Source organism: Drosophila miranda, chromosome 2 (assembly GCF_003369915.1).
Source record: "Drosophila miranda strain MSH22 chromosome 2, D.miranda_PacBio2.1, whole genome shotgun sequence".
NCBI classification, from domain to species: domain Eukaryota; kingdom Metazoa; phylum Arthropoda; class Insecta; order Diptera; family Drosophilidae; genus Drosophila; species Drosophila miranda.
Genome location: NC_046675.1, coordinates 33,194,750 through 33,206,420, shown reverse-complemented (window position 1 = coordinate 33,206,420; position 11,671 = coordinate 33,194,750). Strand labels below are relative to the sequence as shown.

The following is an 11,671-nucleotide window of genomic DNA, read 5'->3' as shown; positions in this document are numbered from 1 at the left end:
TATCGCTGCCTTCTTGCTCGAGTCAGCAATCCACTCTCCCGAGTTGCGATTCCAGTATTGCTCGCTTATGACTGCTACATCAATACGGTGCTCCCTTATGGTCTAGTCCAGCAGCTGCTGTGCCATCTCGCAGTGGTTGAGGTTTAGTTGGATGATTTTCATCTATCCTTCATTTGCTGCATCGCTTTTTGGTACTGCGGGCACCTCGAACTCGTCGTTTGGTGTTTCGGGTCCTTCACCCGGTGGCGCTTGCAAAGAATGCAACTTGGTTCGACTTTGCAATCTTTGGCCTGGTGGTCGGCTCCTGCGCAATTGTAGCAGCACTTCGTGATGTCTTGGCTGCGAATTCTTCCTTTCTCCAGGAGGGGCTTTGCTATAGCCGGTGGAACTTTCAGAGTCAGGTTCTGCGTGCTCCTATAGGCTGGTCTGATGGAGATGGCTGCGGCCTCGCAGATTTCCACCCCTTCCTGCGCTTTTAGTTCCGCTAGGACTTCCTCTTGGGTGGACACTTCGTCTATGTCCCTTACCTCCAAGATGACAGTTTCGGTAAGACTCCTTACTTCAACCGTGCTTCCTAGCGCTTCCTTCACTGCTGCCTGCATCTCGTGGGTTCTCGGGTCCGCCGATTTTTCCAGCATCAGCAACAGCTCTCTTTTTGCTGTGCGTCGCACCCCTTGCACCGATTGCCCTAGCTTTTTAAGACTTGGCTCTGTCTTGACCTTCCTTAGAATGTCTGCATATGAGACAGTGCTGGTGGCGACTATTGCATCGCTGCGTGGCGGTCTTGGTCGTTGCTGCTGCTTTGGCTTTGGCCTTTGCCTAGCTACGACCTTCACCCACCCCACCTCTCGATCCTTTGGGGCGTCCTCCGGTCCCTTGCGAGCTACGGCGTCCCTCATTTGGCCTTCCTGCGGCTTCTTCTCCGTTTTTTTTTACTTTTTGGGTCCATGTTTTGGCTTCTTCGGCCTTGGGGACGGGGACGGGGACGGGTGGGTGGTGTTCCTGGGCTCTGGCCGTGCCCTCTTTCCCGCCCTCTCCGTCACTTCCGGCTGTGTAACCTTGGCTACAGCCTGCTCCGCAGAGATCGCCTGCCAGCACGATTCCAACTCTCGCTGCAGATATTCGATCTCATCCACCAGATCCCTCATTGGGTTCGTGATGGACCTCTTTGGGAGCACCATCAGCTTCCTCAACTCTCTGGCCTTTTGGCCCAAGCTCGCCAAATGCGCCATGGCCCTCTCCTTCGGGTCTGCTTGCTCCTCTTGGGGGCGCTGCAGCGTTGGAGGAGAGGATCTTGCGCGCTCCTCCACTGCTTCCGCCGGCTGGTTTGGCGATCGCGCCAGAGCATTTTTCCGGCGAAAGGGATTCTCCTCATCCCAGGCGAATGAGCTTGTCAGCGGAGTGCTGCAAGCCGCAGCTTGTTCCCGCTGATCGCTCATCTCCGATCTGGCCGTTGATCTGGCAACTCCGGTTGCTGTGGCCGCGGCCTCTATTGGCCAGACGCTGTCGTTTTGCTGTGTGTGTGTGTGTGTGTGTGTGCAACGTGTGGCACAGTGCACACTGCTGCAAAGAAAACAGAAAAAAAAACTCCAACAAAACTTTGTTTTTTGGCGAAATAATTTTTTAATGTCTTTTGGACTAAAAATCGATTGGTAATTTGGTGGATGAAAATTCAAAAACAAATATAAAATGTTAAGAAATTAATTATCGCGACGATAGCCACTCGGATCGACAACAAAACGCATGCCAAAGGCAAAACGATCTGTTGGAATGCTCATTATCACACTCAGGCCCATTTGTAGAGGAAAATTATTGAGATACCTATAAGAAAAACAAAGACATTACAGAGGGAAAAGATATAGGCTGATGGTAGAACCCACTTGGTCCACATAAAGCCCACAGAAGCATCCGAATCAAGCATGGCATGTACGGCCGAATCGGAAAAGTTCCATTGATAGCCAACTGTGGCAATGGTCTTGTTGGTGATGTAATTGTAGGCCAACAGATTGGCCATCTGTATCTGTGGATAGATGCGCTGCCAGTAGCTGATATCCAGGCCAATGCGAGAGGCGGAGGCGGCGACAGCGAAATGGTGATGCGAATAACTGGGAGGAAAGGACCAAAACGGGGTTAGTCGGAGAAACCCTCGAATTATACTCCCCGTCTTACCGCGCCGCCAGAGCAAAATCTGTGGATAGTTTCTCTGGAGAATTCCACTCCAACAGCATCTCGCCGCCCAATGCCCAATGCTGGGTGATGGCCCGCATCACGGACAATGTACAGCGACCATTATCCATGCGGACATTATAGAAATTAGCAGACCAAGTGTCGCAGGGGCGTGTCAATTCGATGGTATATTGGCTGTCCACGGGCGTTTTCTCGCTGCTCCGCTGCAGTGTGGCCTCCAGGCGGAGGCATTTGTACGGATAGTACAGGATATTCAGATTGGCGGCCTGCGTCGAGGGATGTATATCCCCGATAATAGTGGGTGTAAGCTACAACACAAGAGAAAGACAGGGTTAGAGCGGTATATATATCTCTCCGTCACTTACCAAAACATCATTTGTGAAGCGAAATGTATAGAGACCGCCAAAGCGAAAGCCCGCCGCTTTCATGTGGCTCAAAATCCAGGACCCTGTGATGTACTTGTGCGGCCCCAGACGATGCATATAATCCAGCTCGAGGCCATCAAAGAACTTGGGCATCACGTTGCGCGACAGACCATGAAGATTTTCCACATTTCCGGGATTCTTTTTGGTGCACGCGCCGCGTATCCACTGAAAGCAGCGGGGGAAAATGATCGCCGATTTGTCCTTCTCGTAGGGGGGGCAACCTTTGCAGGACATTGCGATCGAATCAGAAATATCTGAATATTTGAATTGAAAACGTTAGGAAAATTTGGTTGGGATTGGGGGGTTTTGATCTGGTTTGTTCTAGTTGCTGGGTGGGAATAAAAGTCTAAGGGCATGTCTTTGACAACACACTCAAATGCTCCTGTGTGTGTGCGTGTGCGTGTGTGTGTGTGTGGGGTTTTTATTATAAATTTATGATATACATGGAGTTGGTTAAGGGAAACGCGGGCGCACTCAAGTGAAAATATCATCAGCTGTCAATTGTCATTTTATGCGCCATTTCATAGGGCTCTCCTCTCTCCCTCTCTCCTGGTGGACCCTTCCTTGGCACACCATTAGGCGCATTTCACACTTTTTACATTATTTATTTGCCACATCGTCGTCCTCCCATTTTTGTTTTTTGTTTTTATTCCATCTGTCTGTTGGCCCGGTGGCTCCTGTTTCTGCTGCTTCTCCATTTCATGAAATATTTAAGCATTAAGTCCAAGAGTCCTGGCTTTTAAAGGATAAAGCGAGGACAGCGACAGCGACGATAAAGATGATGATGATGCATGGAGACGGGTATGCGCGTGTTCATTGGCGGTTCTTTTCGGGGGGAGGGGGGGTTTTTGGGGGAGAATTATAGTTGGAGCTGATACCAGACGACAAATTCATGAATCGCAAGCGTTCGATTCGGAATTTAATTTGAATTAAATTTAGGGGGGAAAAAATAAGGTACGGAAATATGGGTAAAATGGATGGAAAAATTACTTATGGAAGGGAAATTTCGTATGAAGAAATGGTTCTAAAAGGTAGAAAATATAATTTAAATTACACTAAAAGTATCAGAAAATAATATATAGGGTAGAAAATAAATTATAATTACATCAATAGATGATCTAAAAGATAAAAAAATTTCTAAGAAAAGGCGTTCTTTAAAAAATATCACCTACACGAAACAAACATGCAAAAAATAAATATTTAAAATAAAAATATGATCTAAAAAAAGACATCTATAAGAGCTAAATGATCTAAAATATGGCTATCTTAAAATGAAAAAATAACCCAAAAATGAATTAAGATCTACAAAATTAAAAAGAAATATGATCTGTCAGGAAATGTGATCTAAAAGATAATTATGATCTAAGAAAGACAGTTGATCTTAAACATAAATGTGACCTAACAGAACAGATTATCTAAGACGGAAATGTCATCCAAACAGACATATGATCTAAAACATAATTGATCTAAAAAAAGACTAAAAACGTAAGTGTGATTCAAAGAGACAGATGATCGAATGCGTAAGTGTGATCTAAAACGTAAATCAATAAGACCTAAAAAATAAATAACAAAAAATTACTTTAAATTAAAAAAAAAGACGATTCGTAACACCTAAAATATGGTTTAATCTTGATCTAAAAGTATCTAAAATGAGAGAAATCGGCTTTACAATGTTTCCAATTTCCTTAGTTTTCCGTAAAACACCAAAATATCTTAGTACCGTACACAAAAGAACAGGAATTATCTTCCTACACGTATCGGAAATTCTCAACACTAACTCAAAACTAATTCCTCTAATAGGACTATCTCATTCCATACGATGTACCTTATTTATTTATTTATTTGGTATTTATTCTAGCTCTTAGTTTCTAGCATTATTTCCATCACGTATAAATGGGTTCTATGTACGCTGATAGGTTTCTAAGAGGTAAATCATTGCCGTATCGCTCTCGTCGATCACACAGGTTCGGGTACTGTTTGTCCGGCATATAGCAATCCCTGCCGGGCCTTGTGCTCCACTTGTAGATGGGCTGTTCGGGTATATTTATGGTGGCAAAGGCGCAGCTGAACAGGAAATACCTATAGCCCGTGTACTGGAAGGTCAGAGCGGCACAGCCAAAGTTGGAGTTCTTCTCGTTGATCAGCAAAGTGCTGCGGTATGTGGAACTATTCAGAGAGAGTATAGAACATGGTCTTTCGGAAAGCCTCCTCTACTTACGCTCTCTTGTAGGAACTGGGCAAACGGAGAGTGTCGGATCGGGGTATGCCGGGCAGCTGGCTGAACCAGTCCTCGACCATGGCCTTCATGATGGCCAACTCGCTGGTTTGTATATTGCCAGAAGGCCTTATCAACTCATCGGCCATGCTGCCAATGTAGTAAAAGTACGGGGAATTCATGCAAAAGGCGTTGCGTAGACGACAGCGGCTTATCTGGAGTTTGGCGAACCAGGCCAACTCCTCGGACCACTCCATTCGGGCCATGCGACCGGCCACCGGGAGATTCCTATAGCCCCCACGGGCCACCTTACTCCGCACCGTATTGAACATCGAGTCGAGGTCTTTCTTGTACTTTTTCATTTCTACATATTTCGCACTGTGATGGCAATCGTGGAGGCTCTACGGTATAGAGAATATAATCAGAGTTCTTGGGATATATTTCAGTGTTGACTCACGCCGTTGTTGTGGCAGGCTATGTTCTCGGTGTGGCATATCGTTGAGGTGCAATATCGATTATCCTTGGCTCGGGTTTTCTTTTTAAACCCACCCATCGTGGCGGTGACTGCCAGCAGCAGGAAAAGTAGTGTCTGCAGGTTGATCCTCATTCTGACTGGCGGAACTCAATGAGTATGAGCCGTACACTCGATGCAGAACCAATTTATAGACATTTTCTCCAAACTCAAAGCTCGAAATACTTTCAAGCACTTGTGTATTAATGCACCACCGAAAACAGCTGTTGCGAATCAAATGGTATTCGTATTTGTTCTATAACATTCCTAAATAATTATTTTGTAATTTAAGAATGTGGATTTTCTTTTGTAATTTCATTGGTAATTTTACAGCTGCTTAGAAAGCTGTTCTCAGACTGTGATTCGAGCGGTAGAAGACCCCATAAACACACCCGTTAAACTCCCAGACGTAAATTTAAAATCTCTTAAAAATTTTAAAATAAAAATACTACAAAAAATATTCATTTTAACGCTACAAAATATTGCAAATTTATACTAAAATAGATAAACCCAGAAACCCCCTTAAAAATATTACTCCAAAATAAATTCCACAAAAAAAATATTGCTTTTCATAAATAAATAATACAAAAAAATAATATTAAAACCACAATTTAAATATGCCATAATATTGAAAGAAAAATAATATTAAATATAATAATATCTAAATCTTAAACATAAAATAAATAAAATAATAGGTTATATTCGGTATTCAATTATAAAAAATCATAATTTTAATAGTTTCATAAAAAAACAGGTCTGATTTTTTCGAGAAATTGGTTTGAAGATACTTTTCAAAGTATTTTTGAATGAGAAATGCATCACTAATGCATTAAAAGAAAATTAAAACTTGGTTTAAAAATTAATAAATTATTAGAAAAAATATTTAAATTTATCTTCTATAGAGTAGTATTTTTATATTTTCTCGAGAAATTGGTGGGAAGACACTTCAAAGTATTTTTGAATAAAAATTGCATCATTAATGCATTTTTTTTTTTTTAATTAAAACTTCTTTTAAAAAGCAACACATTTTAGACAAATTATTTAAAGTATTAAAATTATCTTCTATAGAAAATTATTTTTTAAAATTTAAATTAAAATAAATAGTAATAAATAAATAAAAAATAGTTACATATAAAGTAACAAAAAATATTTAACTTAAAAAACAAACAAAATAATTAAAGTTACATTATTTAAAAATAGTCAGTATTTATTTAAAAAAAATGTAACTTTAAAAAAAATAAATGCATATAAAAAATCAATTTAAATTAAATTTTTGTAACACTCTGTTAAAATAGTTTCTCTGTTAAACAAAACCTTATAGTATACTCTGTTTTGGGAGAGAGGCATGGATGACAAATGGCAATGACGTTTTGCCAGATGTCTAAGCCGATTTCCACAGCTGTGGAGTTTTCATCAGAAAGCAAATGCAAAAAGTTGTTTATTCAGCAGCTCAGTGGCGCGGGCTTTGGTTTGGGGGGTTTTTTTTGTTCCGCTACTAAGAGAACTCCTCGAGATTCTAAGCCTCCGCCGTAGTCTCTCTCTGTCTCTCTTGTTTCTGGGCACACAGAAATCACCATTCTCTTTCGCATTCGCAGCCTCAAACATCACTTATTTAGACGGCAGCACTTAGATTTATCACCCAACCAGCGGCAGCGGCAGCAGAAGGAAAAAGGAGCAGGAGCAGGCCATGCTGGGCCTTCAAAGCCATTTGCTTTAATTTAATATGCTAAAATATAAGGGGAGGGGGGACCAACCACCCCGACCCGCATTTGTATTCGCAAATCAAAGCTCGCGCTGCGACCACAGAACTTTTGCCGAATAACCGCAAAAAGCTCAAAGGAAAAGCAAATTGCATGGGTGGGGGAGGGGAGGGGGGAAAGGGATTTGCGATGTTAGATGAAAATGTAAATGGAAGATTCAACATGATAATCATAAGTAAACAAAGAAAAAGTAATACGAAAAGAACTTGTTCAAGGCTAATTGGTGGGGTAGAGTAAAACAAATCAATATTTATGGGAAATTCGCACAGAACAAACTGTTGCACGGACCTGACACATCCTTCAGAAGGTAAACAATGTTGACCCAGTTCTAAAAATGATTTAAGTCGGATCAACATTACAAAGTAATAAACAAATACACACAAACACACGGAAACCACACAAAAACTGAGTTTTGAAGTTCAGTTCAATGTTAAAGCCAACTGCAGGCCTCGCCTCTCCATTAACTTATGAGCTTTTTTACCAACCGAAAATGTAGTCCCGCCCCCCTCCCCCTCACACAATGCAAATATTCAAATGAATATAAATTAAAATTGAAATATAAATGATACGATACAAATGGAAAACAAGGCAACATACGAATTCGGAGAGAAAAAACTAGCCAACATTTAAAATATTTACTGTCCTGTTTCTGGCCATTGTGGAAATTGTAAAACATCGAAGAGAAATCAACAAAAAGCAACAGGAAAACATAAAACAAAAGGTGATGTATGGAACGAAGTTTTCGATACCCTATAAAGAGATCCGCACATTAATCGAAAAGTCTTCCTTCAGACCCCATATACTCCGTACTGTACCCTGTTCATAGGTTATACCAAAAAGATTCAATCGCATTTCCATCCACAAAAATGTATTTATTTATCTGCCTCTTTTATATAGTTTTTTCCTTGCGTATAAAAATGCTTACAAACGTATTTATTTTTTTAATTGCTCACCAGTTTTTTCTGCCTGTGCATATAATTTAATTTTATTTATTACGGCCATTCGAGGAAAAAAACAAAAACAAACGAACAACAAAAAGGAGTGAAAGCTCGCAATAAATTTTAAATATTTCAACTATTTCTTTGTTTTGTTTGGTTGGGGATATGTTTGGGGGGCACTCTTGCAAATTCGTTATCAATAAAAGTTATTTGTATTTTCTATAGAATTGAGTGTGTGTTTGAGAGGGCGTTGATCAGCTTCCGGCCGAAATGAAAATGGAATTTCCCACCACGAAACAAAAAATAATGGACTACTATTTTCATAAACAAATATTTATGTAGTAGTCATACGAAATGCACAAAAATCACTAAATTTAATAGAGTTTGGATTTACGAAAATTTGATAAATTCAATTATCGTTTGTTTTTACAGAAATAATTGCATAGCAAATATTTGATGGACACATTTGTACAGGTATGGGGGAAGCAATTTGTCAGGGAATTGCGTTTATTAGGTGACATTTATGATGATATTTTCGCGTACACTGTAGGTATAGGTGACTGCTCTTTTTCTTTGGCAATCTTATCTAACGATCTTCATTTTATGTACGAGGCTGTGCTTCTCCTGAATTCGTTTCTCATCTTGCATTACCTATCGTTCTCTCTGTGTCGATCTCCATTTTATGTACGAGCCACGCAGTGGTTTCTTTCACCGCAACAATAACAATACACTCCCACTCGACAGAGTCTTCGTCACCAGCTTTGTTTCTGGGTGCGTTTGCATTTGTGTCTGTGTCGTTGCATTCAGGTACCGCGCGGATTCTTCTCGTTTACGCTTTGTGTTCTGGGTCCGCTCTGCTGCTGCGACGCGGCAGATCCACATAGGACCAGCTTGTCACGGTTCGTACCGAAGCTGATACCGCGCGCCTTCTTGTTATTTCCCTTTTTGTGTTCTGGCTCCCCTCTGCTGCAGCGCAGCGCGATGTTCAAGGTTATATTTAATGCTTTCATTTTTCAACAACAAATAAGGAATTTATTTTATAGTTTCTTACAAATCTTTGGTCTTTTTTTGTAAAGTAGTGTCCATGCTTGAAATGATCGTAAAGGTTTTTAGCGTCTCAAAGGTAGCAGAGAGTTCGAGAACTTTCCGTACTTGGGCAACGCGATGGCTCCTTGTTCTGTTTGGTGTCCGGGCGCACTCGCAAATATTGGGGTGGCGGCTCCATCGGCAGCAGTCGGCGACGTACCTTGAGGGGCGCTGGACTCTCAACGATTTCATTGGTGGGAATCTCCTCCCTCATGTCCTCGATCACCCGATAGAGCCGCATCAGTCTCTTCTGACGCAGATTCACGTCGATTAACTCGCTCAGCCTCTGGGTGCGAGCGTACTGCTCGCGTAGACCCTGCAGTTTGTCATGCTGTTTTTTTTTGTTGTACGTGCTGTAGATGTACAGCGCCGACTTGTCCAAGTAGAGCATGGTGCGTTAGTCTGTGGTTTTAAAAATATACTTAAAATTTTGTTTCGTCCTAAAATGTGTTCGATGTGAACAGAAGTTATAATGTTTTGTGATTTAAAGTTTAAGTAATGAATGACAAGGCGTTCAGGGCCTACCATCATTAAAGTGTTTATCGGGTATCTTAGTGTCGAATCACGTGTGCCTCGACTCAGACTTTCAAACGAGATGGAGGGTAGGAGGAGATACCATCTTTCAATGACAACTCTTTTGCACTTATTTCTGGTCCATTAAATATTTACAATGAGGCAAACAAATCAAAGTGACAACAAACATTGAGAGGCTTTTTACTTTTACTGATTTTCGCTCAACACAAATATTTGCATACCGTTCCCATTCCCCCTCCCCGCAGCACACTTTCTCCGTGTCTCTGGAGAGACTATTTCCCTTTGACTTGAGGTGAAAGGAGAACGGGAGAGGGGAGGGCCGGGCACTTGGGCACGATTTGCATTAAGCCTTCTCCCATTGAAGTGGCTAAAAAGTGCCGTCTTTGCCATTGCCATTTGCCATTTCCATTATCTTGTAATTATTTAAGTGCCTTCAATGAGGCACCTTATTGATGATGACAGGACCGGACCCCAGAACCCCAGCACGACCTGTGCCCATCGTCATCGTCATCATCAACACATCCTTCAGGACCCCCTACAGCGATGGCAATAAGTGAAAAAAAAATCAAAAAGCCATAAAAACTTTACACAATCGAAACGTGCAAAAGTTGATTTTTGCCAACGCCAGCAGCAAAAGCCAAAGAATCCTGCTGGAGAGAGTCCTTTTTTGACTCATGCTCCTGGATCGAAGGGAAAATAAAAATAAACAGCCAGACAACAAAAAATCAAAGTGCGGCCAGGCCGGAGCATGTGAAAGTAAAGTTTTCCTTTCTTTTCTCCACGAGTTTTGTTGGAATGGGTAGCTAATACGAGGACACAGTACAGGACGACCATCCAGGAAAGTGGAGAGTGCAGAGAGTGGAGTGGACAGGAAAATCGACCCATAAAAAAACGAGAGCAAATAAAAAGCGCAAGAAAATTACTTTCCGCTCTACAAAATTTCCTGCAAAGGGGCAGTACAGTGGGGCCAGAGGGCATTAAAGTAGTAAACATATATCCTGTGAAATTCCTACAAGAGTATATTGAAACATAAGAGGATCTTTTGAGCAATCTGTGATTGGATTTCTTCATCTTTTGTAGAGAGATGGCTATAAGTTCTTAGGTTACTGGTACCACTGTGTGTGTGTATGTGGCAGCATTCAGCATCCAACGTCACCAATCGGTGGTGGTGGAGCCCATCCTCAAAGTCAAGCGTGTAAAAGTAAGTAAAGTTGCGAGTAAAAACCTTTTCCGGCTTTGGGCCAGCGGCCATTTTTTTTTTGAGGCATTATGTACTGACAATTTTCATGATTATGCGCTTACGGGTTACCAGAGACACACTCTGTCCAGCCAGAGGGGCATCATCATCATCATCTCTCAGTGTCCGGTTGAGCACAGCTGTTAAGCCTTTTCCGTTTCCGTTGGCGTTTATTTTTTGTAGCTTTCTTTTCTATTTCACGACTTGACTTTGGCGCCTAGCATTGATAGTATTGAGATACAATTGACAGCCGTAGAAAGCAGAGACTATGGGCAAAGTGGAGAGCTTCCTGGTTATAGCAATCAAAACGGAAATGAACATGGGCGGGGTGAGCGATGCCATTCAATTGGCATTGCCGGATGGATACTGAATGTGTAGCTCGACATTTTACGGGTAATTATCGAAAATTTACTCTGCGGGGGTTAAATGGAATTAAAGATAAAAGATAAGCGGAGGTCGGGGTCACCAAATAGAGAGATGTGAAATAGATTGAAAGATGATACCGAAAAAGGGAAGAAATTAATGGAAATAGTAATAGGTTCTGCGATGGAAGGGTTCCAGCTAAATCTGGGTCACCAAACGATACAGAATCTGCTGTGGAACAAATGTTAAAGAAATTAAATTTAATTAAAGGAAATTTTGCAGATTATCTAAAACAATGTTTTGGGTATTCCCATAAATGGAAAACTAATAGAGAACTTACAGAGCAACATATAAAGGCCTTACTGTAAATCAACGGTCAGGGTCACCAAATATTGAAGAAATTAAATTAAATTAA

At 41.4% G+C, this 11,671-nt stretch overlaps 2 protein-coding genes across 2 annotated transcripts; both read right to left on the bottom strand.

Moving 5' to 3' along the window:
- Positions 1–1,608: 1,608 nt before the first annotated feature.
- On the bottom strand, positions 1,609–2,961 carry LOC108154371 (mitochondrial import receptor subunit TOM40 homolog). Its single transcript, XM_017284636.2, has 4 exons — positions 2,553–2,961; positions 2,170–2,495; positions 1,881–2,105; positions 1,609–1,821 (listed from the first exon to the last, which is right to left on the bottom strand). Exons 1-4 carry the CDS (start codon positions 2,844–2,846, stop codon positions 1,701–1,703), a joined length of 966 nt encoding a protein of 321 aa, XP_017140125.1. The 5' UTR covers positions 2,847–2,961; the 3' UTR covers positions 1,609–1,700.
- Positions 2,962–4,400: 1,439 nt separating this feature from the next.
- LOC108154396 (allergen Tab y 5.0101-like) lies at positions 4,401–5,460 on the bottom strand. Its single transcript, XM_017284662.2, has 3 exons — positions 5,285–5,460; positions 4,831–5,228; positions 4,401–4,778 (listed from the first exon to the last, which is right to left on the bottom strand). Exons 1-3 carry the CDS (start codon positions 5,432–5,434, stop codon positions 4,496–4,498), a joined length of 831 nt encoding a protein of 276 aa, XP_017140151.1. The 5' UTR covers positions 5,435–5,460; the 3' UTR covers positions 4,401–4,495.
- Positions 5,461–11,671: the final 6,211 nt, after the last annotated feature.